Below are 24,543 nucleotides of genomic sequence, written 5' to 3' on the forward strand. Positions count from 1 at the left end.
CTACCCAGGCGCCCCTGCTGTGCCCCTTTTGCTTCAGTCCTGCCCTTTGTAACCCCAGGAGGAGTCTGCTTAGAGCCAGCTTCCTGCCCCTGTGAGTCCGGGGGCAGCTTCTTCCCACCGGGGACTGTGCTGCAGAAGGACTGTGGGAACTGGTGAGTGTGTGTTGGGGGGGGTGGTTCTGGAGAGTCCCCTGACCCCAGGCTGGCAAAGCCCAGCTCTGTGACTGATCCCGGCTCGCTGTGTGCTCAGCACATGCAAGGAAAGCCAGTGGCTTTGTGGGAGCGACAGTTCCCTCTGTGAGGAGCCAGAGCCCGGCTGTGTGGAGGGAGAGGCCCCATGCCGCGAGAGTGGGCACTGTGTGCCCCACAGGTGGCTTTGTGACAACCAGGATGACTGTGGCGATGGCTCAGACGAGGAGGGTGAGTGTCCTTGCCCATGTGGGGCAGTGGCTGATTGACAGGTCAGTCCTCGCACGTGTCACTAAAACGTGTCCTTAGCCGCTGCCAGTGGGAGCAGGTGGTGGGCAGGGCTGGTCTGGTCTTTCCGGGGTCGGCGGAGGAGTGTGGCTCCTCTAGGACCTTTGTCATCCTGACCCTGCCTGCTTGCCCCATGCCAGGCTGTGCCACGCCAGGCTGTGGGGAGGGCCAGATGTCTTGCAGCTCCGGCCACTGCCTGCCCCTGGCCCTGCGCTGTGACGGGCGGGATGACTGTGGAGACGGGACGGATGAGCAGAGCTGCCCTTGCCCCCGTGGCTCACTGGCTTGCACTGACGGGCGCTGCCTGCCCCTGGCCCTGCTCTGTGACGGGCATCCCGACTGTCCGGATGCTGCTGACGAGGAGGCCTGTCTGGGTGGGTGGTCTAGTTCAGCCCTCCAGTCCACCAGGCGCCCCCTCCCACAAGGCCTGTCTTGCGAGCCCCAAGCTTCCTGATGCCCCTCCTTCCCCTGAAATTCAGGTTCCTGCTAAGAAGCTGGCACCTGGAGATGTGGGAATAGGGGCACCCCAAACAGCAAGCTTAAGGGGCAGGGCCCTGGGACCAACTTCCTCTCTTTTCTGGCTGCAGGGCCGCTGAACTGCACTCCCGGGGAGCTATCCTGTGTTGATGGCACGTGCGTGGGGGCCATCCTGCTGTGTGACGGAATCTGGGACTGCCCAGATGGAGCGGACGAGGGACCTGGGCACTGCCCCTTCCCTTCGCTGCCCACGCCCCCAGCTGGCACTCTGCCTGGCCCTTCCCCTGGCTTTGGGGGGATTGCCCCAACTCCCCCGGCCAGCGCCAGCCCTGGTGAGTGTCCTGGAGGGAAAGGGGGAGAGCTGGAGTCCTGGGGAAGAGGGTTGGGGGGAGCATCTCAGAGGGAGGTATTGGGGCAGGTGGTGGGGTGAGGAGCTGGCACGACCAGCCTCCTGAAAGGGGTTTGAGAGGGCCTGGAAGAGTCCCGACCTTACTTCCTGACATGCGAGGTGCTCCCACTGACGTGAGGGGTTTGGGGGTGGCGCAGGGAATTCCTGGGCGAGGGGAGACCTTTTGGGAAACCAGTGGGGTGGGGTGTGAAATGCGGGAGCGCCTGGACTTGGGGAGAGGCTGGAAGTGCGGGAAGTCTGGGCGCAGAGAAGGGGCCTGGCAGGCCGGAGCCCCTCACCCCGCCAGGTCTAGCGCCGGTGCCCCCGCAGCGCCACCCTGCGGCCCCCTCGAATTCCGGTGCGGCAGCGGCGAGTGTGCGCCCCGGGGCTGGCGCTGCGACCGCGAGGAGGACTGCGCCGACGGCAGCGACGAGCACGGCTGCGGCTGGCCCTGCGCCCTGCACCACGCGCCCTGCGCCCGCGGCCGGCACTGCGTGTCCCCCGCACAGCTGTGCGACGGCGTGCCGCACTGCCCCGACGGCTCGGACGAGGGCCCCGACGCCTGCGGTGAGAGCCCGGCTGGCGCGCGGCGGGCGGTGCCCGTCTCTCCCCACCCCCGCCCCCAGCCGCGCCGCGGCGGCCCCGGGGGACAGCCACTTAGGTCTGCGGCATCAGAGCCTTTGATCTTTTTCACGAAATTCTCTTTGAAGACTGTTGCCCTCCCACCCAGGCCCAGCGGAGAGAAGAAGGGGACTTTTGTCTTTGCCCACATTTGGGCAAGAAGGGATGAGAATGGGTCCTGGCTCCGCAGCCAGGAAGGGGGCCCGTTTGGAGGGTGACCCCTCCAGCCCCACCCCACCGGCCGGGAGTTCCCTCTGTGCCCCTGCAGATCAGCCCTTCCTGTCCCCGGGAGGAGGGGGCGGCTGTCCACAGGCCCCCACTCCTTCCCACGTCTGCCTGCTCCTCCTGGACACCCACCCTCCCTCCACCCCCCCCCAAAGGTGTTTTTGAGCTAGTTTCAGGTACAGTGTTATCTCTGCCTCCTGCTTGCCCTCCCCTTCTGGGGGCATTTTGTCCCCTCTGCCAGTCCTTGTGCAGACAGAGGGTGGCAGGTGCAGGGGCTCAATGGGACACTCTCCACACCCCCCACTGTGGTTTGGCTGTGCCTGAACCCCTAGCAGCTCTGTGATGGGATCTCTGACTGTTCCCGGGGCGAGCAGGAGCTGGGCTGTGGTAGGGACACCAGGCCCCTGATGGAGGCCAAGGCTGGTTGGGGGGGTGGGCCGTCTGGCTCCTGGCCTGATTTCTTTTCTCTTCCCTTCCCCTCAGAGGGGATGACAGCCCCAGGAGGCCCCAACGAGACCAGGGCTCCCTGCCCGGAATACTCCTGCCCTGATGGCCTCTGCATCAGTTTCCAGCTGGTGAGTGGGGGAGGGGAGTGGGTGGTACAGGAGGCAGAGCCATCGTGACACTGGGCTCGAAAGGACCCTTGCTCCTTTCCCTTCCCCAGGTGTGTGACGGGCAGCCTGACTGTGAATCGGTGGGGGAGCTAGGGCCTTCCCCAGAAGAGCAGGGCTGTGGGGCCTGGGGTCCCTGGAACTCATGGGGGCCGTGCAGCCGGACATGTGGGCCCGGGGTGCAGGGCCGGAGCCGCCGCTGCTCCCCCCCTGGTCTCCCGGTGCTGCAGCACTGCCCAGGCCCGGAGCACCAGACTCAGGCCTGCTTCACGGCTGCCTGCCCAGGTGAGGGGCCTGGGGGTGCCTGGGGGGGGCCAGCAAGAGCAAGAGAGAGGAAGACCACTGGGCTCCCAGCCCGGCCTCCTACCCCCATCAAACCCCAATCTGTCCTGCCCCTCCTGCTCGCAGTGGATGGCGAATGGACCCCCTGGTCTCCCTGGTCCCTGTGCACTGAGCCGTGCATGGGCACTGTGACCCGTCAGCGACAGTGCCACCCCCCCCGGAATGGGGGCAGGACCTGTGCCATGCTGCCTGGGGACTCTCCCACCACCCGCCAGAGCAGTGAGTGCAAAGGAGGGCCCAGCTGGGAGGAGGGTGTGGGGGGCTTGGCTGTGGGGGGCTTGCGTCTGCAGGGGACTCACCTTGCTCAGACTCTGGTTCTGATTTTCTCTCAGGGCCGTGCCCTCAGGCCGGCTGTCCCAATGCCACCTGCTCCGGGCAGCTGGTGTTCTGGCCCTGTGCCCCCTGCCCTCTGACTTGTGATGAACTCTCTGCTCAGGCCGCATGCGCGGCTACCCGGCCCTGCAGCAGCCCCGGTAACGGGGACTTGGGGCCCAGGGGGCAGCAGGGGTGTCTGCAGAGGCGGAGCTGTCTGCAGGGAAGCCTCACCCCACGCCTCCCCTAGGCTGCTGGTGCCCTGCCGGCCAGGTGCTGGACAGTGAGGGTCGGTGTGTGGGGCCCCAGCAGTGCCCCTGCCTGCTGGACGACACCTGGTACCGGCCCGGACAGCGCATCAGGGCCAACTGTCAACTCTGCACCTGCCAAGACGGACGGCCCCAGCGCTGTCGGCCGGACCCAGCCTGCTCCGGTGAGGCCCCGCCCTTGGGGGGCCCTTGTCCCCTCCCAGGCCACCCAGCTGGACCCCAGCTCTCCTCCGGCCCCTGACTCTTGGTCCTCCCTCAGTGAACTGTGGCTGGTCCTCCTGGTCCCCCTGGGCTGAGTGCTTGGGCCCCTGTGGGACCCAGAACATTCAGTGGTCCTTCCGGAGCCCCAACAACCCCCGTCCCTCCGGACAAGGTCGCCAGTGCCGGGGCATCCACCGCAAGGCCCGCAGGTACGGGCACCCCCCCCGGGGACCTGCAGGGACCTTTACCCCTCACTTCTGACTCCCAGTTAGGGAGCTGCTGGGGGCTCTCTCTCACCTGTGATGCTTCCATATGCAACACAGAGCCTAGATGAGGAGCCCCCCCAACTCTGAGCCCTGTTAATCTCAACACCAGGACTCCCAGCACAGTTTTGGGGAACCCCTGGCCTTCTCCTGCATCAGTTTATGCCCTCCAAATCTGAAAGGGGGATGCGGGGAGCCCAGAAATCTAGGGGCAGGTATGGGTCCTCTGGTCTGCACGGCTGTGCCTCGGAAGGTAGCGAGCTCGGTGGGAGGGGTTGCAGGGGTGTAGCCATATCTGCCTGCCCAGCCCCCTCTGAAATGGGCTCCACAGGCCAGGGTTTTGGCACAATCTGCTCCCACACCTCTCTCCGGGGCCAGCTGCAGTTTCTCATGGGCAGGGGTGGCATCCGGGTAACAGGGAGACTACGCATCCCAGTTGACCCAGGGCTTTCCTGAGCCTATCACTGGAAGTCCCGAGTCCTGGGAAGCCACCCACTCTAGGTAAATCAGGACAGGCTGGTGGCCTGGGGGAGCCCCCTGGGCGGGCAAGCGGCAGCCCTTCTTCCAGGTGCTGGACGGAGCCCTGCACGGGCTGTGAGCAGCAGGGCCAGGCCCGCACCGTGGGGGAGCGCTGGCGAGAGGGCCCCTGCAGAGTGTGCCAGTGTCTGCACAACGGCACCGTGCGCTGCTCCCCCTACTGCCCACTGGGCAGCTGCCCCCAGGTGAGGGGACAGAGGAGGCGGGGGGTTGGTGCCGGGAAAGGGCAGCGTGCAGAGGCCAGGGCTGTGGGCAGCTGATAGACTGGGTCAGAGGTTGGCGGGTGGCCAGCTCGGCACGTCCAGCCCGACTCTTGTGTCTGCAGGACTGGGTCCTGGTGGAGGGAGTGGGAGGCTCCTGTTGCCACTGCGCCCCGCCTGGTGAGTGGGTCTGGGGAATGGCAGACCTGCCGTGCTCTGAGGGTAGGAGGATGGCAGGTGCTCAGTGGGAGCCCCAGAGTCAGGGGTCCATGGCTACCCCCGTGGCCTGGGTGGTGAGAGCCTGGGTCCTTGATGCTAGGGAAGGAAGGGGCAGTCTGGGTGGGAAGGGCTTGTCTCTGCCCTCCTAAGGTCAGGTCTCCATCTCTGCCTCCTCTGTCCTCTGGGGGCTTTCTTTTCTCTGGTTCTGCTGGGCCAGGTCTGGTCCCTTCTCTTTCCCCTAAGAGCAAGTAAGACGAAGCTGAACTTTTTCAAGAGTATTTTTACTTGGAAACTGAGTTACAAATGAAACTGGAAGGGGCACCTGGGTTGGCGAACCCAGTTGGCTGAACATCTGCCTCTGGCTCAGGTTATGATCCCAGGGTCCTGGCCCCACGTCAGGCTCCCTGCTCAGTGGGGACCCTGCTTCTCCCTCTCCTCTCGGCTCCTGTTCTCTGTCGTTATCTCTATCTCTCTCAAAGAAATAAGTAAAATCTTAAACAAACAAGCAAATGGAACAGGAAAACACAAAGGCTTGAAAACTAATGCATTTATGGGTCCAGATTCTGTGTATGTAAACTGTACCTACAGGCAGCTGAGGTTAGAGGAGAGTCAGTATACACAGTTGTACAGGTTGTTCACTGCACAAGTTAGTTGGCAAGTGAGAGTTAGACTCCAACTCCTGCTTCCACCCAAAGATACCCATTTATAGTGCCCAGGAAGGTCCTCTATTAGCAGCAATAGCCCTGTATTGGGAACTGCAGCTGCTTGGTCCTGGTCCTGAAGTGGTTTTAGACTGGTGGTCTTATTCTACGTTCTCTAAATATTCGGTGAAAGTAGAAAACCCCAGCTCACTCGAAGGGAAGGAGGACAGGCCTTTCCCAGCTGGGAGGTTGTTCTGGGAGCTCTTGGGAAGTCTTGAGAGAAAGTGCTCCAAGAACTGGGGAGGGAGTGGGTGCCAGGCCAGGGGCTGTTGTGAGCCTATCTGCAGGTCTCTCCTTCCTGAACCCTGAGTTTCCCTACATAGGTGAGAACCAGACGGTCCACCTCCTGGCCACTCCTGCCCCCTCTCCAGCCCTCAGTGCCCAGATCGGACCCCCTTTGGTCACCTACGTTCTGCCTCCGCCTGGAGGTGAGGGCCACTTGCTGTCGTGGAGCGGAGAGTGGATATGACCCAGGGGTAGCCCAGCCGGGAGGGAGGCAGGCTCCCTGGGATTTACCCCCACCTGCCATGGGAGGACGGTTATCCTAAGGATCCGGAAGTCATCCTGGCTCAAGCTGACTCTGCCCTTTCTGGACCTCCCTTCCATCCCGGGTCAGGGTCAACATGGGGCCCTTGGCCTCCCTCATCTCCTCTTGGGACTTCCTGATTGTACCCCTGGCAGGGTCCTGCCACCCTCTGCCCTTCTCCGGCTCCATCCGGCCCCTCTCTCCTCTGCACCCAGACCCCTGCTATTCTTCGCTGGGCCTGGCCCGACTTCCCGAGGGAAGCCTGAAGCTGGAGCCCCCCACCCAGGCTGCCCTTCTGGGGGCTCCCACCGAGGGGCCTGGCTCTCAGGGTCGGAGCACTCAGGGGCACACCCGCCCCCCTTTCCTGCAGCTCAACCTGCAGCGGCCTAGGAACCTCACTGGTCAGTGTGGTGGGGGCGGGGCTGGGGGAATGGGTGGTGATGGTGGGCTGGGGGCGGGGCTCGCTCTTTCAGCTCGGCCCGCTGCCCCACCCCCCAGGCATCATGGTGCAGGGGGCAGCGTCCTCCGCCTTCCTCCAGTTCAGCAGCGATGGTCTACACTGGCACAACTATACTGATCTCCTGTCCCCAGCCAAGGTAGGGCTACCCGAGGCTCCTGGGCCAGGGACCCACCATGCCTCTTTGTGGGTCCCACCGTCCTTGTTCCCGAGGGCCTTCCAGTGTCCCCGAGGGGCATTCCTGCCTTAGAGGCCTGTTGAACACCTGTCGGTAGAAGGGGCTGTCAGGAGGGTGTCACAGCCATTGCAGTGGCTGAGCTGCAGGGCAGCTGTGCAAAGCTCTGTGGGGGGAGGGGAGTAGGGTAACATCAAGTTCACTGAGGATCTCAGGGACCGCGTCAGGAACTGAGGGCGCACAGCCCTGACCTTATGAGGTTTGTATCCTCCCTGGGGAGACAAGCCTCACGAAGCAGGAGGAACGAGTCTATAACCACGTATTTACTCTGAATTCTCTGTTTCTCTGGGGACACATGAATGGACACAGCCTGGTCCCCACCCTCGGGGCACCTGGGCCAGAACCCGCAGTCTTGAGAGAGCCTGATGATTCATGCCAGGAGAGCATGAGCTCTTCATGCCTGGAAGTTTGGGGGGGCTTGAACTGGGTGGGGCCACTCGGTGGAGTCAGGGCAGTGGTCCAGAGAGAAGGCCAGCTCAGGCCTGGTGCACCCCTGTCCCTACAGCTTTTTGCTAGGAACTCGGACGACGGGGCCCCCACAGTGCGGACTTTCGGCCAGATGGTGCAGGCACAGCATGTCCGGGTGTGGCCCCACATCGGCCATCGTGACGCCAACCACAGCATCTCCCCACGGGTGGAGCTGCTGGGCTGTGCGCCAGGTACCCGTGGGCTGGGGGTGGGCGGGTGCAGGGGGCGGGACAGACGGGAGCCCTCAGCCATGCCCTCCCACCAGTGTCCCCGCTGGAGGCACCCCCCTGCCCAGGAGGTGGGCACCGCTGTGCAGGTGCTGAGTGTGCCCCGCGGGGGGAGCTGTGCAACGGGGTGAAGGACTGTGAGGATGGCTCCGACGAGGAGGGCTGCACGCCCCTGCCCACCGCCACTGGCAGGTATGGGGGTGCCCTGCTGCCCAGCTTATCCGTGGAGGAACCGGCCTGTGGGAGATGCCCTGCACCGCCTTCAGCCCGGAGGTGCCCATGCCTGGAGGCCCCTTCCCACCACGGGATTCTCGGATGCTAGGCCCTTTCCCTAGAGTCTGGAGGTTAGCGGTTCTCAAAATGTGGCCCCAGCCCAGCAGCAGCAGCGTCCCCCAGAAGTCACGAGCAACGAAGGTTCTCAGGCCCCAGCTCAGGGCTACTGAAACAGACCCTCGAGCCTGTAACAGAAATCTGCTTTGCGAGCCCTCCAGGGGCGTTAATACGCTGAAGACCACTGGGATGGTGTCCCCTGTGTCTCATCTTAGCGGGCAGTGCCCTGCTGGAGTGCCCCAGCCCTGCCCTGCTCTGGGCCCGCCCAGAGAGGACACTGAGCGCCCTGCCTGGTGGCGGGGAGGGGGCGGGAGCTCTGAGTCCGGAGAGCCCCTGGAGTCCCTCAGTGATTTGTCTTCTCAGAGTCTGGTCCGCAGCCACGACCCCAGCCCCGACCGCTTCCACCCAGCCCGGACCGCTGCCCCCCCAGCCCACGGAGGTGAGTGGGGAGCAGCAGGCCCAGCAGTGCGGGGTGCGGGACACGGGGAGCCCCGGCCCTGGGGCCTCAGCAGCCGTGTCCGCTTGCCCCGCAGTCCTCCTCCCTCTCTGCCCTGTGCTTCCCTGTGCATCCCCGGTCGGCCGGAGTCGGCCTCCGCCCGGGAGCCTTCTGGGGGCCAGCCCGGTACTGGACGGGGAGCTGGAGGCCGGAGCGGCCGAGAAGCACAGGGCAGAGGCCTGTGCTGGAGAAGCTGGGGCGATCGGAGAGGTCTTCACCGCTGGCTGGTGAAGTTACGCCCGCCGGCCTGGCTCCAGAGCCTCAGGCGCTCAGAGCTGGGAAGAGCCCTGATTGTCCCCGGGGTCCCCCGAGGATTCCTGGAAAAGGCTTGAAAGACGAGGGAGTTCTGTAATGTGGAGCCCCTTGAAGAAGACCCCGGTCAGGAACCCAGAGGGGAGAGTGATCGTGGCACCGAAGCCCACATGTGTGGGTGCTGGGGGAAGACAGGGGCTTGGGGGGGGGGGCACAGGAGCTGAAGCAGAATCCTTGGCAGGGCAGTGAGAAGAGCCCCTGAGCTCCCAGTACCTGGGGTGTCCAGCCCAGAGGTGTGCAGGGCAGTGGGGCTCCGCTCCCTAACTCTACCCTGCACTTTGGGGACAGGGGAGGGTCTGGGGGGCCAAGGAGCACTCCAGTGGGAATAAGTGGGTGCCTAGTCACCTAGTCACCAGGCAGAACTGCCCTTGGGGCCCAGGCTGCATGGGTGACTGAACCCTCTCCCTTTACAGGCTCTGGCAGAGGCTGAACGCTGGCATCCCTTGCGAGGGTCACCCATACCCCACACAGGTAGGTGCACAAATTCCAGGCCCCCTGTCCCCAGGCCCCAGGGGGAGCGAGCGTTACATCTCAGCAGTCAGTCTCCTGTTGACCCCTGACACCGCTCCGTGGAGCAGGGTTGCCTCCAGGAGGAAGACCTGGTCACCACGGACGCCTTGGCCAAATCCTGCCCTGCCCACCCTCCTGGATTCCAGGGTTGGACGCTCCGGGCTGGCTCCCAGGGCCAAACCTGGGCCCTGCAGCATGGCTGCCTTCCCCAGGCCCCTGGCTGGGACAGCTCTCCCTGGGGCAGCGGAATGCTGCCCGCGCGCCCTCCGCTCGCCCACGAATGCGGCCAGGCACCCCTTTCGGAAGGGCTTGATGGCAGCAAATGACAGGGAGGAGGGGCTCACCAAGTCAGTGTGGTCCTAAACTGGGTGAGGAAGGAGCTCCCGGCTGGTCACGTACAGGCCTTCCGGGGTGGCTGCCCGGTCTGTCACCTGCTCCTTAGCCCGAGGACAGGTGTCGCAGAGCGAGGCGGGGTAAGGGGTGAGCCGTTCTTCTGTGAAAACGCAGATGAAGCAACTTGTACCATCCCTTGCGTCCCTAATACGCAGGCTGTGGGATGAATTCTAATATGGTTCTAAATCTGCTTCTAGAAAAACGGCTGTCTTTTAACAATCTCTTGTCAGCAAAGAAGCCTCAAACCCCTTTCCACTGTCACTGCCAGGAAGTCGTCAGGTGCAGGGCCTTAAACACCGTACTGTCCCTTTGACTTGGAAGCGGCCCCGTGTGTCTCCTTGAGAGGCGGGGACACATCTCAGCTCCAACCTAAGCGCTTTTCTACTTTCGTGCAAACCCTCTTGTGCTCCTTGGACTACGGAGTCCTACTTCGAGAGCCTGGGTCTGCTTCATGTCGCAGGAGGGGAGCTGGCAGGCCTCACCCCTCCTCGTCCTGCACCCGCAGGGAAGGGGCCAGTGACTCGGGCCTCAGCCTCCGAGCCTCCTTACTTGAGTCCTGGGGAGCCTGTGCAGACCGTGACCACCACCCCCACATCCCAGGTGACCCCAGTGGCCCCTGCTGGTAAGATTCTGTGGCCTTCTGCTTGCTCAGCTCGTGCATCCCAACAACATTCCTGTTGGAGAAACCCCCGGGGGGTTAGCCACTTGACTCAAGATGGCACAGCTTGAGGTCAGGGTTATGGAAGGACTTGGACCACACCTCCTGAAACAGCTCACGACTTTTCCATGGTCCTGAGAGAGGGAGGAAGCGGGGCACACCAGACATCGGGAGGAGGGAGGATGCGGTGGGCAGGTGTCCCGTCAGCCGGCTGCGGTGGTGCCCACAGGCCAGAGCATCGCCCCGGAGCCCTTCCCACCTGCGAGGTGCAGCCCAGGCCAGGTGCCCTGTGAGGTGCTGGGCTGCGTGGAGCAGGGACAGCTGTGTGATGGCAGGGAGGACTGTCTGGACGGCTCTGACGAGAGGCACTGTGGTAAGCGGGGGGCCCTCAGGGCACCCTGGAGGGTTTGAAGTCATGGGGGTGACAGTGGCCAGAGGGCTTTAGGTTTGGGGAATTCTCTGCCTCCTATTCCAAGCTCATCTGGGAAGGAACTGTGAGAGGCGGGGGGTAGAAGAGAGTGAGAAGAAACAGCCAGGAATGTGTGTGTCTTTGGGGGTGGTCAAGAGGAGAATTGGGACGGTTTCCGGCCCCAGCCTGTTTCATAAACCGTGTCTGATCTTTGAGGGGATTCCTCTAACTACCCATCCATCCACCCATCTACCATCCAAATATCCACCCACCCACCCCCTCACCCGCTCATTCTCTAGCCTTCCAACATGCACTCATTCCCCTTCATTCCTCATCCGTCCGTCCGTCCATCTGTCCATCCACCCATCCAAAGTGGATCGCTGTGCTCAAAACCGAGTCTCGCAATCAGGGAAGGAGCACCCCTAGGAGCACCCATTGAAGAAGAGGGTCTCCAAGGGAAGGAGCTGTTCTTCCAGACACCCTCTCTCTGGATACGCAGAGCCATTAACAAGCAGTGGCTGTGTGAGGGCCTGTAGCAAGCACAGCGCCCCCCCCCCCCATCTCACCCACGCAGAGCAGCGAGAAGGCTGCGCGGGGCTCGCGGGGCTCCGGAAGCCTCAGGAGGCACGACCTCTGGCCAACGAGCTGCTGTGTTCTTGGCCTGAGGTGGAAGGGGCTCAGTTTATCACCGGGTCAGGAGTCACTCACGTGGCCCCCTTCCGCCAGCCCCGTGGGCGGCGAGCCCTGGACCCTTCACGGTGCCCACCATGGCCCTGGCCGGGCTGCTGGCCTCGCGAGCCCCCTGCTCCCCGAGCCAGCTGAGCTGCGGTAGTGGGGAGTGCCTGCCGGCCGAGCGGCGCTGTGACCTGCGGCCAGACTGCCAGGACAGCTCGGACGAGGACGGCTGTGGTACGTGCCTGGCCGGGGGACACCACGGAGGGCCCTGCCCCTGCGTGAGCCTCCTCTGAGTCTCCGCCCCCCCCCCCACTACAGTGGACTGTGGGCTGGCGCCCTGGTCTGGCTGGAGCGGCTGCAGCCGCACCTGTGGGCCGGGCCTCGCCTTCCAGCGCCGGGACCTGCTGCGGCCTCCCCTGCCTGGGGGCAGCTGCCCATCCGACAGGCTCCGCAGCCAGCCCTGCTTCGTGCAGGCCTGCCCAGGTAACCAGCACCCAGGCCTCCTCCGGAACCTCTGGGGGGCGCGGGACACCTGCCTTGGTCTCCCCTCCAAGACCCACACAGGGGGATGCCCTTGCCCTCATGGGGACCCCAGGTCCAGGCTCCTCTCCGGGGCTCTAGGAGAGCAGCCCCTTCGGATGTCCCAGCCTCGTGCCTCCAGAAGGCCAGTCGGGAAGCCTGCCCCTGGCCCTGCCCTTGGCCCTTTTCCTGCTTGAGTGGTTCTGGACGCGTCCTTAACCTCGAGTGTGGGAACTGGAGCCGCAGAGCCCGTCCCGCTTCGGAGTGAGGGTGTTACTAGGCTGGGCCCAGGACCTGGAGCCCTTCTGTTCTGTCGACCTGAGGGAGTAGCACCCACCTTGCGTCTGCGTTGAAGAGAGGGGCTTCCTGCATGGGGTGGCGGGGTGGGGGGATCTTGTGAGCCGCCGCACCTGGGCTCCTAAGCTGGTTTCTGTCTGCTGCCACCAAGAGGTGCCCTGCTCCTGAATTCCTACTGTCCCCGCGGCTCTTTCCCTGCGACCAGATCCTTTATCCTGCGAGGCGGCTAGAGCTCTTTGCTTCGGTCTGCCCACCTAGGGGAGGTTTCCCGGGACAGGGGAGGAAGCTGTGGCGTCCCCGGGGGCTGCCCCAGGCCACCCAGCTGGCCATTGTCCAGGCTCATCTATGCTGTGCCACTTGCTCTCTCCGGCGCCATCCGTGTCTCCCTGGGCTGACCTGGTCCACCCGCCCCCCCCGTTCTTTCTTCCCACACAGTGGCTGGGGCGTGGACTGCCTGGGGGGCCTGGGGGCCCTGCAGCGTCTCCTGTGGGGGTGGCCATCGGAGTCGCCAGAGGAGTTGTGTGGACCCCCCGCCCAAGAATGGTGGTGCCCCCTGCCCCGGGGCCTCGCACGAGGGGGCACCCTGCGCCCTGCAGCCCTGCCCAGGGGATGCAGGTAAGGGAGCCGGGCTGGGCAGGGGCACCCGAGGGTGGGGTCCCGCGGGGGTGGGGCTGTTGGGAAGGTCACTGGGCCTCCTATGATACGCACCCCACCTAGCGTCCATCTCCCGCCAGGCTGCGGGCTGGGCCGAGTGCATGTTAGCGCTGAGCTGTGCCGGAAGGGGCTGGTGCCACCGTGTCCGCCCTCCTGCTGGGACCCTGAGGCCAACAGAAGTTGCAGTGGGCCCTGTCTGGAGGGTGAGGCACACCCAGCAAGCAGGAATGGGGCGGGCAGGGCCCTCAGGAGGAGCATGGGGTGCTCGGAGGCCCTCCATCTCCAGCCTCCCCTCCCCATTCCCCCCTTCTTGGGGCTGAGCGCCCTCCTGGCTACACCCCAGGATGCCGCTGCCCCCCTGGGCTGCTCCTCCATGATGCTCGCTGCCTGCCGCTCTCCGAGTGCCCTTGCCTCGTGGGTGAAGAGCTGAAGCAGCCGGGGGCGCCCTTCCTCCTGGACAACTGCAGCCGCTGGTGAGGGTGTCTGCTGTGCCGGGGACGACCTGGGTCAGGCCGCCGGCCAGTCCCGACCTCCTCTGCCTGCTCCTCCCCTGCAGCGCGTGTGAGAACGGGGCCCTGCTGTGTGAACCCGGGGGCTGCCCCGTGCCCTGCGGCTGGTCAGCCTGGTCCTCCTGGGGTCCCTGTGACCGCTCCTGTGGTTCTGGAGTGAGGGCCAGGTTCAGGTGCGCAGGATGGAGCTATTGGTGGGGGCGGGGGAGGGAGGAGTATGGGAGGAGGAAGGGGAGGAGGTGGTAGAGGGAGGGTGGTGGCTGGAGGACAGGTGAACAAGGAAGACAGGAGTGCGGGCACGGAGAGGAGCGGGGACGGTCAGCGTGCCTCTCCCCCCAGATCCCCTTCCAACCCTCCGGCGGCTTCCGGGGGTGCCCCGTGTGACGGCGACAGACAGGAGCTGCAGGCCTGCCACGTGGAGTGCAGGACAGGTACGGGGACAGGAGCCAGGATGCAGGAGCCTGCTTCCCGCCTCCCCCCTGAACCACCACCGCCCCCGCCCCCCCCCCCGCCGGGCTTGCCTCCCTCCACCCAATTGCCGCCCTAGGAACACAGCATGATCTCCAGGGCCTCTGGTCACCTGCATGGTGGTCAGTGCGGCCTTCTGGCCTCAGAGGCAGCCCTGGAAGGAGCCTTGGTGCCAGGGGCCTTGTCAGGGACCAGACAGAGGGTGGGGCCCAGGCAGCATCCTCCTCCCACACAGACAGCCCAGGTGCCATAAGCAGGCTGGTCTTGGGGGAGCAGGGTGTTTGAAAGCAGGGGTGAAGCTGCTCCTCTGGCCGAGCCTGTGAGGCTGGGGCGGGGGCAGGGTGGCAATCAGAACACAGACACCAGATGAAGGAGCCCAGACTCTCTCCCGGGGTCCCCTCCGGCAGAACAGGTGCAGCAGACACTGCAGAGCAGGCGGGGCGGGTGGGGGGCGGAGGTGAGAAGAGGAGTCGGGGTGCGGGCACGGGTCCGTGGGTGTGGGCCAGGCTCTTCCAGCAGGGGTGGGAGGAAGGGGCCAGTGGAGCGTGCTGTCCGACTGACAGGTGTCTGCGGGGGCTTGGGTTCCCAGCGTTGAAGCTGAGTGAAGGACAGGTGTTCAGAAGACTCTGGAAGGCTAGATCTGGGGGAAGATGTGAGGGTGGGTAGGGGACATGAGGTGCAGCTGGGCCCACAGCTGGAGGAGGCCTGAGCTGGAGCTTGGCTAAGCAGGTGGCTGTGCTTTGCCAGTGAGACCTGGGCCCGGGGCTGGGGGTCCGAGAGGGGCAGAGACCACGCCTGAGCCCAGAGAGGCACTCCCCGTCTCCACGAGTCCTTCCCTGGCCCCCACAGCTTCTCAGACCCGACCCAGCCTCCCAAGCCTCCCAGCCCTGCCAGGACCCCTGTGTGGAAGGCCTGCCCTTCCCCCCCCCCCCCACAGAGCTGCTGGGCTGGACCTCCTGGGCACCCTGGTCCTCCTGCTCCCAGAGCTGCCTCACCGTGGGAGGAGGCCCTGGTTGGCGCAGTCGTTCCCGGCTCTGCCCCAGCTCCGGGAACACGTCCTGCCCAGGAGAGGCCACCCAGGAGGAGCCCTGCAGCCCCCCTGTGTGCCCAGGTATGTCCCCCTCTGTCCCGGGAGTGGCCGGGGCACCAGGATGGGATGAGGAGCAAAGGGGAAGAATGACCCCTTGGGCAGGTTCTAAGCACCTGGGGCGTGGGGGGCACAGGTACTAGAGCAGACCTGTTGTCCCGAAGCTTCTCCTCCGCCCCCAGCCTGTGACTGACAGGGTGGGCCTCCCCTGAAGGGACGTTTGGGCCGGCCCGGGGTGGGGACGCAGCGGAAGCTGCAGTTAAGATCCTGCACACGGCACAGCCCGGCCACCTGCGCGCCCCCCCCCGCCCACACCTTCGCCAGCGCCCACCGTGGTGCACTGGGCTCTTCCTGACAGTGCCAAGCGCCTGGGGTCCGTGGGCTCCGTGGTCCGCCTGCTCGGCCCCCTGTGACGGAGGCGTCCAGATACGTGGGCGCAGCTGCTCCAGTTCCACTCCCGGCGACCCCGAGTGCCAGGGACCTCACAGCCAGACCAGGGATTGCAACACCCAGCCCTGCGCAGGTGCCAGCCTCTCCCCCCTCCTCCCTGCGCTTCTCTACCAGCCACGCCCAGTCAAGCCCTCGGGGATGCAGACCTCTCTTCACCCCACCTTCCCACAACCCTGCCCTCCGGCTCCAAGGACAGGCCATACCCTGAGCTAACGGGCTGCCGAACTTCCTCGTCTCCCTCCTCTGGCTCCTGTACTCTGGGCACCAGGCGTGGGCTGTGGCCCAGGGCTCAGGCTCTATGCCCCTCCCTGCCCAAGGTCTCCTTCCCAGGCCTGTGGCTCCGAAACACAGAACCACTCACTGCGGGAATTTTGAGAAGCAGAGCCGGCCTGTCTTTAGAAGCCCCTGGCCCTGTCTCCCTCACCTTTCTCCATTGAGCCCCATCCTGGCCCAGGGACTGCTCTGCTTTCAAGGACATTTGTGTTGGGGGAGCCTGGGTGGCGTCGTGAGTTGAGCGTCCGTCCCACTCTTGGTTTCGGGCCCTGGGATCGAGCCCTGTGTCAGGCTCTGAGCTTAGCACGGAGTCTACTGAAGACTCTCTCTCTCTCCCTCTCTGGCCCCCACCCCCTGCAAATAAAAATAAATCTTAGCAAATAAAAAAAAAAAAAAAGAAAAGGATGTTTGTGTCAAGGTTAGGCAAAGCTGTGAATCTTTCCTGGCGCAGGAGTGAGCCTGCACAGGAGGGAGGTGGGAGGGGCTTCCTCTGGCTTCGCGGTCCTGCTCTGGGTCCCCCGCATGCAGCTTCCTCTCGCCCCTCCCTCTCCTGACGCTTTCCTCCTGCCCATGCTGAGACCCTCTCTGTCTTCCTGTCCAGCTCAGTGCCCTGGGGACATGGTGTTCCGCTCCGCAGAGCAGTGCCAGCGGGACGGGGGCCCCTGCCCTCAGCTGTGCCTGGCTCAGGACGCTGGGGTCGAGTGCACCAGCTTCTGCACCCCTGGCTGCACCTGCCCGCCTGGTCTCTTCCTGCACAACGCCAGCTGCTTGCCCCGCAGTCAGTGCCCCTGCCAGCTGCGTGGGCAGCTCTACGCCCCGGGAGCACAGGCTCAGCTGGATTCCTGCAACAACTGGTAGGCCACCAGCGTCCGGCGAGCGTGGGGGACGGGGCTCGGTGGCCCCAGGGCTGGACAGGCGTGGACACACACCCTGGGGGTCGGTTCACCTCCGTGGTGCCAGGCCTGGGCCCCAGGAATACCAAAGCCTGGTCTCCGGGCGGGGCATCTGTGGGGAGACTGAGGCTCAGATCAGTGTGGTGATTTGTGAAGGAAGTAGGGGCTGGAGAGGGTCTTCTAGCCTTCCCTTCCAGTCACCTGGGCTTCCCTTTCCTGGATGTTCTTCCCTACCTGGGATCCCCTTGATTTCTGCTCAAAAACCTTGACGCTGACACCGGCTCTTCCAGCAGGGGGCGCCCTCCCCCTTTCGCCCCACATTTTTTAAATTTTACCTTTCAATTCCCTTTTCTTCTCAATCCCGTGCCCCCACTCCCCCCCTGCATGCTTCCTCTCCTCTGCCCCCTTTCTCTTCGGCTTTTTCTCTCTTAGATTCTTTTTCTGGAATTTCCATGTATTTGAGTGGTTGGCTTCAAATCGCTGGAGGGAAGTAAAAGGGAAGGAAAGTGCACAGTTCTTCCCAAGAGACTCAGGCTAGGGTCTTCTCTTTCTAAATCGCTCCTACCTGGCCCCGAGGAGCTGTTCAGAGTCCTTTCCAAACTGTAATAACTAGCGACAGAATGAAATATGTAAAGGTGAGTCTTTGATCAAAGTGAGTAAGGAAGGACAGCACAGTGCCTGGCCGTCAGGGAGCCTGTGGAGGGCGGGACTGGGTGGGAGGGACTGGAGGAGAACCCTCGGTCACCTCCTGAAGTTCGAGGGGGACACGGACCAACTTGCTTTACTTTCTAGACCGTCCCTCGGGTTTCTCTTCTGTGCGGTGGGCGTGGTGGTGCTGGCTGTGTCCCCTTGGGGACAGGTGCACAGAGCCCCACGGGGCAGGGCCTGACTGCGGCCCCGACGGGTTCTCTCTCTGCAGCACCTGCGTCTCTGGTGAGATGTCGTGCACCTCGGAGCCCTGCCCAGGTACCCCCGATGCCCAGGAATCTGCAGTGGCCGGTCCTCAGGGCTGTAGCGGATGCTGGCCATAAAGGATGGTGCTCTGGGGAAGCTGGGGCCCGGGGATGGCTTGGTCTGGCTTCACAGCCCCTGTGCCCCTCCCCACCCCTACCCCGGCAGTGGCCTGTGGCTGGAGCCCCTGGACCCCGTGGAGTGTCTGCAGCCGCAGTTGTGACGTGGGGCTTCGGCGGCGCTTCCGGGCGGGCACTGCTCCCCCTGCTGCCTTCGGGGGTGCTGCGTGCCAGGGCCCCAGCATGGAGGCCGAATTCTGCAGCCTGCGGCCATGTCGGGGTGAGAGCTGGGACCAAGGCCCCCAGAATCCTCTGGAGAGGAGCCAGTAACACCCCCAGTCACTTCCCCCAGACCTCAAGAGAGGTGCAAGGATCTATCCTTAAAGATGCCAGGAAAGGTCCCCAGAGAGCCCCAAGAGTCATTCCCTGCTCCGCGCTGAGAGGGAGTGAGACCTTCTGCGGTGGGCCGTGATGTTGCGGGTGTGAGAAGGGGGGGCCCTAGGGTGTCTGGGTGGAGGAGGGGGGTGTGGTGGGCATGGGAGGTAGGGCCTGTAGTGACCTGGATGCCACCCCAGGTCCCAGTGGGGAGTGGGGTCCCTGGTCCCCGTGCTCTGTGCCCTGCGGCGGCGGCTACCGGAACCGCACCCGGGGCGGTGGCCTGAATGGCCGTGTGGACTTCTCGGCCTGCGGGCTGCAGCCCTGTGCTGGTGAGGACTGTGCCCACCTGCCCCACTGCTCCCCGACCCTCCATAATCATCCTGCCCAACCCAGGGTCCTGTCAACCTCTTCCTGTCACCCCAGAGACCCCTCTCCCAGAGCTCCTATGGGTTCCTGCGACTCCCCCACCCCGGCCACACCTAGAACCAAAGCCTGTCCTGGGTGGGGAGCCCGGGGTAGGGTTGACTGTGCCTGGGCTGGGCTGTCAATTCCTGTGTCCCCAGGGCCCGTGCCTGGCGTGTGTCCCAGGGGCAAGCGGTGGCTGGACTGTGCCCAGGGCCCTGCCTCCTGTGCGGAGCTCAGCGCCCCCCAAGGGACAGACCAGACCTGCCTCCCCGGCTGTTACTGCCCATCTGGGACTCTCCTGCTGGTGAGTGTCTTCCCTGACCTGACCTCCATGGGACCTGGGCAGGGGCAGAACCAAGGGCATGGGGCTTCAGAATCAAGGGAAAAGCACTGAATTCAGGGGTCACGGCTCCGCTCTGCCAACAGCCAGCAGGTGACCCTGCGTGAGTTACATTCATGTTTCCATGGGCCTCTCTTTTCTTATTTGTGAAATGATGATAGGTCTAGAAGATCTTTACGGTTCATGCCTACTTGAGCGCTCTGTTCTCTTACGTTATGAGCTTTTTATTGAGCGCCTGGTCTGCTTAGTCTTAGGGGGGTTACACCATGGGGAGAAAGTAGACTCTGCCCTCCAGGAGCCTCTAGTCTGGGGAAACCAGACCAGAGCACCTAGAATGAAGATAGGACCATCCCCACACAGGAAGTGAGCTTTGCATAGTGTGGAGCTTGGGAGGCAGCCTGGCAGGGGCTGGGTCAGTGGCAGCGGGCTTCCTGGAGGAGGTGGTCCTGACTGCACTGTCCGAGATTGCAGGGTGTGGGGAGCTGGAGGTGGCACTACTGTTGGAAGGCGGTGGGAACCAGGCAGGAAGTGAGGCGGGGGCCATGGAATCTGGACAGAAGCTTGTGGGGCGGTGGGGAGGGCTTAGAGAAGTGCCGCTGATGCCCGGGCTGTGGGCAAGGGGCCAGACTCCAATGGGGTCTGAGTTCAGATCAGACTCTTCTACTAGGAGCTCTGTGACCTCGGGCTGTGTAGTCTTGTGCCTCAGTCTCTTCATTTGTCAAATTGAGGTGATAACGGGCCTCATCATTAGGGTACGTAAAAGGCTGTGGTGCCTCCCAGGACCTGGCACCCACCTCAGTACACTTGACTTTGAATCATGTGCTACTGGGTGGCAGTTTCTTAAACTTTAAGACAGTAGCAACTTTTGTCCAAACTCCGTGTATGTATAATTTCATCAGTTTCTATTTTCTTGATGAAATGAGCAATTGTTTTTTAAACACTGTTGTCCTACGCATCGTAAGGTGCGTGTTCTGTTAGCTGGTTCCAGGGACGTTTGACAGTTCAGTCCCCATCCTGCAATCAGAGATGGTCTTTCGCTCCAGAGACTGGGGGTCCACACCCCTTGCCACGGTTCCTATAACCGCTGGTGGCCGTGGGAGCAGGAGGGCTGTTTGTGGAAGGAGTGTGGGTGGCGTTGGAGGGTGGGAGCCTGGGAGGGGGTGCCGGCTTCTGACTGTGGGGAGCAGGCCGGATCAGACCCACCTGGAATCCGGAAGATGATGGAAGGTTTTTGGTTCCAGAACAACGTGTGCGTGCCCTCCCAGGACTGCCCCTGTGCCCATGGGGGGCGCCTTTATCCCCCGGGCAGTGTGGTGCTTCGTCTCTGCGAGAACTGGTGAGGACTCCCAACCCGTGGCTGTGACCCGTGAGCACCTTGCTATCCCCCTCAGCACCAGGGGATGCCGGCCTCCAGGGGGCCATGGAGCTGCCCCTTGCCCCCAGGCGCAGCTGTCCCGCTCCCTGAGGCCACTGCCCGCACCCTTCCTGCCCATCCTTTCTCTTCCCACCCATCTTGGTCCACTGTGCACCGCAGACCCGGGATGTGTCCTCTCACACTTCAGGAGACCAGAAATCCCGGATCAAGGAGTCCGCGGGGTGGTGCCTGCTGGGGGCTGTGGGGCAGAATCTGCTCCAGGCCCTGCTGTTCTGTGGTTGCTGGTGATCCTCGGCACTTCCTTGGCTTGCGGCTGCACCCCTGCACGCCGCCTTCCCGGGGCCGCCGCCTCCTCGTGGCCCCCTCCTCACATCTGCCCCTCTATGCACGTCTGCACTGAGTCCAGATGTCCCCTTTGTAGGACATAAGTCATGCTGGACCAGGGTCAACCTAGTGCCCTCCCTGTAACTCGAGCACCTCTGTGAAGACCTTTTCACCAAATAAGGTCACATTCTGAATCCTGGGTGTTCGGGCATCAATGAAGGAATTTGCGGCAACACGCGTCAGCCTGTGACAGCACCATGACCTTCTGCTGTTTTCTTCCAGCTCCTGTGTTTCTGGGCTTATCACCGACTGCACCTCCTGGCCCTGTGAGGAGGGTGAGAAGGGGACCCCCATGCCCGACAGTGCCCCCTGCCAGCTCCCTATCAGGGGAGGAAAGCTTGGTTGGAGTGAGGGGGAAGGGAGGAGGGGCGCTCTGCCCAGGCTAGTGCCTCCAGCCTACGATCACTCCGTCCCCTCTCTGCCTTTCCCTCCTGTGCACCCCAGGTCAGCCCACGTGGTCACCCTGGACCCCATGGAGCGAGTGCTCAGCCTCCTGTGGCCCTGCACGACGCCACCGGCACCGCTTCTGCTCCGGGCCCCCCACCATGGACCCGTCCGTCCTGGCGCTGCCATCCCCACCAACCTGGCCTACCCCTCTTTGCCCAGGCCCCGATGCTGAGGAGGAACCCTGCCTCCTGCCAGGGTGTGACCGTGAGTCCCCTGGTGCCCGGGATGGTGCCCTCCACGCTCTGAGGATACCCGCTGTCTTGTACCGGCTGACCCCCGCCCTGACCAACACCCCCACCCCAAGAACTGCTTCCTTTGTTGTCATCCCAGGAGCTGGGGGCTGGGGGCCTTGGGGGCCCTGGTCCAGCTGTAGCCGGAGCTGTGGGGGAGGCCTGCGGAGTCGGATGCGAGCCTGTGATCAGCCTCCACCCCAGGGCCTGGGGGATTACTGCGAGGGGCCGCGGGCCCAAGGAGAGGCCTGCCAGGCTCTGCCGTGCCCAGGTACCGGCCAGGATGGGGGACAGGCCAAGGAGCACTCTGGAGAGATGGGCCGGAGTGGGCCCCCCACACAGCTCTCAGCCCCTCTTGTCCCTTCCCCAGTGACCAACTGCACCGCCATTCAGGGGGCCGAGTATAGTTCATGTGGCCCTGCCTGTCCTCGCTCCTGTGACGACCTCGTGGTGAGTCCGGCTCCCTCGGAACAAATGCCCACCTGACCTCTGGCTCCGAGGGTTACTTTTGCAGGAGGGCGGGTTACAGCTTTGGGTCATGACCTCTTCGGGCCTGGGGCCGCCTCACACTGGTGGGGAGGGGTGGGGTCCATGGCCACCAGGCTGACTCCTCTTTGTTCCAGAGTCTCTGGAGTGAGCCTCACCCAGCAACCTTGCATTCACTCCATTCATTCCTTTCCGAATTTAAAAATTTATTACAAAAAGAACATAAACACCTACGAAGGGAGAATCGTCCCACTAGATCATCTTAAACACCACGAGCATTTCAGCGTGTGGACCCTGAGTGTGAGAGTACGTGTGCACGCGTGTATGCATTGGTGTGCTGGTTGGGGCGACGTCCCTCAACGCCTGGCCAGCACCATGGAGAGGGACAGAGGCACTCAGGCGCACAGGGTCCCATGGCACCAGGGAGCCTGCAGTGTGGGGAGGAACAGACCCAAATCAGGGATGCCCAAGGGATGGTGCCATGAGGCCCTGCGAGGGCGTCTGAGAGCGGTCAGGGAGACGCTACAGGGGCTGAGCAGGGAGGGGAAGAGGGCCTGGGCCTGACTCCTGGCTTCCCCAGGGGACCCCAGCTCCTTCCCAGGTGACCCCGTGCCCTAATCCAGCTTTCTGTTGTGCTGTCCTACGTTCTAGGGAGGTCTGGGAGATGCCTTGGTTCCCAGGCACTGGCCAGGTCCCCCATGGAACCCTCCACAGGGTTCACATTTGGAGGACACCCCCCGCCAGCCACCCGGAGCAGCCCTTCTCAGGCTCTCGTCCCCCGTCCCCACTTCTGCGCTGGGGAGGAGAGGAGGGAGAAACCGTGTTTGAACGTAGTGTCTATGAACCAGAGCTCGGCGGCCTCCCCGTCTGCCCCCTCTGCCTCCTTCATCTCGTGCCTCCTTCCCTTCATCTTTCCCCTGTGGCTCTGCGCCCATTCCCCAGAGCACCCCTCCTAGCCCCCTCGGCCCTGTCTCCTGCTGACCCGAGCCCTCCCTTGCGGCCCCCCAGCACTGCGTGTGGCACTGCCAGCCCGGCTGCTACTGCCCTCCGGGCCAGGTGCTGAGCGCCGACGGGGCCCTCTGCGTGCCGCCCAGCCACTGCGGCTGCCTGGACCTGCTGAGCGGGGAGCGGCACCGGCCGGGGGCTCGGCTGCCCGGGCCCGACAGCTGCAACTACTGGTGAGGCGGACTGGTGGGCAGCTGCAGGGGCCCGGGGGAGGGCGGGCTGCACCCGAGCTCTCCTGGGTCTCAGCTGCTGCAGGTTAGACTCCCATGATCCCCGAGGAGATGCAGGCAGGCACAGATGAGTGGGAAAACCGAGGCAGCCAGCTTGCTGTGTCTGCCCTCTGGGAGACATGGCAGGCTGGGTGTGTGCTCAGAGGGGAAGGAGGGGTGACAGGTGTTCCTCCTCACTGTCCGGCCCCTGTCAGCAGCAGACTACCTCTGGCCATTCCCCAGTGGGACACACGGGCCAGCAACAGCAGGGAGCCCACGGGACAGCTGAGGGGTCCCTGAATAGGGCAGAGAGTAGGGTCTAGATGCTCTGGAGAATGGCCAGGGGGGCATCTGAGACCTTGAAGGGAAAGGGGAGCATGGCGGTAAGGGGAAGGGAGGAGGCAGCTTAGGAGGGGTGCACGTGGAGGGCAGGGGCAGGGCTGAGCTGCTGCTCTCCTTCCTATGCCTGTGTGCCCTGCCCAGCACCTGCTCAGAGGGGAGGCTCAACTGCACAGACCTGCCTTGCCCAGGTACGTATGTCGCAGCTCGGAGGGAGGCGAGGAAAAGTGGCCAGGGCCCCCGAGAGGGCTGGAATTGGGGAAGGCACGCCTGTGCCCCAGGGCCCTTCTGTCGTCCCCTGCAGTGCCGGGTGGCTGGTGTTCGTGGTCGGAGTGGACAGCGTGCTCCCAGCCCTGCAGGGGTCAGACGAGGACCCGCTCCAGGGCTTGCGCCTGCCCCGCTCCTCAGCACGGGGGAACCCCATGCCCTGGTGAAGCAGGGGGGGCAGGGGCCCAGCATCAGAAGGAGACCTGCCCCAGCTCCCCCGACTGCCCAGGTGAGACGCCCCCACTAGTCTGCTTAAATCTCAGTGGGCTGGGTGCCTCCGAGTCCTCCTGGCACAGCTGGTTCTGTCTTCCTGGCACAGCGGATGGAGTCTGGAGCCCATGGGGACCGTGGTCTCCCTGTGACCCGTGCCTGGGGCAGTCCCAGCGGAGCCGGCAGTGTATCTGGCCCCCCACCCCTGAGGGAGGCAGGCCCTGCCCTGGGGGCTACAGGCAGAGTCGCCCCTGCCAGGACAATTCCACACAATGCCCAGGTGAGGGCTTCTGCAGAGGTCTGGGAGGGTCCCTTAGAAGGCTAGGGAGACACTGCCTCTGACCGTTGACCCCAGTATACACCTGCACGTCATTTCCTTCTTGGGGTGGCCCTTAGATCACTCACCCCGTAATCCTGGGGCCAGGTGGAAGGCCAGAGCAGGTGGGGGGGGCGTGGCCAGAGGGCTGCCCACCTGCATGCTGGGATCCTTCAGGCTGGGCCCCGCTCAGCGCTCACCGTCTTTGCTTCCCTCCTGCCACAGACTGTGGGGGTGGCCAGGGTCTTCTCCCATGCGGGTGGCCCTGTCCCCGCTCCTGCCAGGACCTGTCTCCTGGGAGCACGTGCCAGCCAGGTCCGACGGGCTGCCGGCCCAGCTGTGGGTGTCCCCCCGGCCAGCTGTCGCAGGATGGCCTTTGTGTGCCTCCTGCCCGCTGCCGCTGCCACTACCAGCCTGGAGCCATGGGTCAGTGCTTCCCCTTGCCCTCTCCCAG

General features: G+C 64.0%; 1 protein-coding gene across 1 annotated transcript in view; it reads left to right on the plus strand.

The window, feature by feature from the left end:
* The window catches only part of LOC308352521 (SCO-spondin-like), a gene marked incomplete at both ends in the record, with an annotated part of 67,592 nt that overhangs the window by 11,162 nt on the left and 31,887 nt on the right, over nucleotides 1–24,543 (plus strand). Inside the window, 48 exons of the mRNA XM_080818762.1 lie at nucleotides 59–152; nucleotides 250–419; nucleotides 617–850; nucleotides 1,064–1,285; nucleotides 1,672–1,908; nucleotides 2,671–2,762; nucleotides 2,852–3,083; nucleotides 3,207–3,359; nucleotides 3,473–3,613; nucleotides 3,703–3,885; nucleotides 3,981–4,131; nucleotides 4,754–4,907; nucleotides 5,048–5,102; nucleotides 6,130–6,270; nucleotides 6,584–6,769; nucleotides 6,867–6,964; nucleotides 7,566–7,710; nucleotides 7,794–7,947; nucleotides 8,355–8,524; nucleotides 8,619–8,808; nucleotides 9,307–9,364; nucleotides 9,472–9,550; nucleotides 10,302–10,418; nucleotides 10,684–10,827; nucleotides 11,590–11,772; nucleotides 11,857–12,021; nucleotides 12,790–12,969; nucleotides 13,089–13,211; nucleotides 13,352–13,481; nucleotides 13,565–13,690; nucleotides 13,857–13,948; nucleotides 14,923–15,096; nucleotides 15,431–15,595; nucleotides 16,397–16,649; nucleotides 17,608–17,654; nucleotides 17,808–17,978; nucleotides 18,274–18,405; nucleotides 18,640–18,785; nucleotides 20,063–20,157; nucleotides 20,803–20,855; nucleotides 21,025–21,231; nucleotides 21,358–21,528; nucleotides 21,628–21,707; nucleotides 22,752–22,921; nucleotides 23,441–23,487; nucleotides 23,601–23,792; nucleotides 23,883–24,053; nucleotides 24,315–24,515. Of these exons, the coding sequence (XP_080674888.1) occupies nucleotides 59–152; nucleotides 250–419; nucleotides 617–850; nucleotides 1,064–1,285; nucleotides 1,672–1,908; nucleotides 2,671–2,762; nucleotides 2,852–3,083; nucleotides 3,207–3,359; nucleotides 3,473–3,613; nucleotides 3,703–3,885; nucleotides 3,981–4,131; nucleotides 4,754–4,907; nucleotides 5,048–5,102; nucleotides 6,130–6,270; nucleotides 6,584–6,769; nucleotides 6,867–6,964; nucleotides 7,566–7,710; nucleotides 7,794–7,947; nucleotides 8,355–8,524; nucleotides 8,619–8,808; nucleotides 9,307–9,364; nucleotides 9,472–9,550; nucleotides 10,302–10,418; nucleotides 10,684–10,827; nucleotides 11,590–11,772; nucleotides 11,857–12,021; nucleotides 12,790–12,969; nucleotides 13,089–13,211; nucleotides 13,352–13,481; nucleotides 13,565–13,690; nucleotides 13,857–13,948; nucleotides 14,923–15,096; nucleotides 15,431–15,595; nucleotides 16,397–16,649; nucleotides 17,608–17,654; nucleotides 17,808–17,978; nucleotides 18,274–18,405; nucleotides 18,640–18,785; nucleotides 20,063–20,157; nucleotides 20,803–20,855; nucleotides 21,025–21,231; nucleotides 21,358–21,528; nucleotides 21,628–21,707; nucleotides 22,752–22,921; nucleotides 23,441–23,487; nucleotides 23,601–23,792; nucleotides 23,883–24,053; nucleotides 24,315–24,515 (7,074 nt within the window). The remainder of the gene's footprint in view (nucleotides 1–58; nucleotides 153–249; nucleotides 420–616; nucleotides 851–1,063; nucleotides 1,286–1,671; nucleotides 1,909–2,670; nucleotides 2,763–2,851; nucleotides 3,084–3,206; nucleotides 3,360–3,472; nucleotides 3,614–3,702; nucleotides 3,886–3,980; nucleotides 4,132–4,753; nucleotides 4,908–5,047; nucleotides 5,103–6,129; nucleotides 6,271–6,583; nucleotides 6,770–6,866; nucleotides 6,965–7,565; nucleotides 7,711–7,793; nucleotides 7,948–8,354; nucleotides 8,525–8,618; nucleotides 8,809–9,306; nucleotides 9,365–9,471; nucleotides 9,551–10,301; nucleotides 10,419–10,683; nucleotides 10,828–11,589; nucleotides 11,773–11,856; nucleotides 12,022–12,789; nucleotides 12,970–13,088; nucleotides 13,212–13,351; nucleotides 13,482–13,564; nucleotides 13,691–13,856; nucleotides 13,949–14,922; nucleotides 15,097–15,430; nucleotides 15,596–16,396; nucleotides 16,650–17,607; nucleotides 17,655–17,807; nucleotides 17,979–18,273; nucleotides 18,406–18,639; nucleotides 18,786–20,062; nucleotides 20,158–20,802; nucleotides 20,856–21,024; nucleotides 21,232–21,357; nucleotides 21,529–21,627; nucleotides 21,708–22,751; nucleotides 22,922–23,440; nucleotides 23,488–23,600; nucleotides 23,793–23,882; nucleotides 24,054–24,314; nucleotides 24,516–24,543) is intronic.

This window comes from Martes martes (assembly GCF_963455335.1).
Source record: "Martes martes genome assembly, chromosome: 11".
Classification (NCBI taxonomy): domain Eukaryota; kingdom Metazoa; phylum Chordata; class Mammalia; order Carnivora; family Mustelidae; genus Martes; species Martes martes.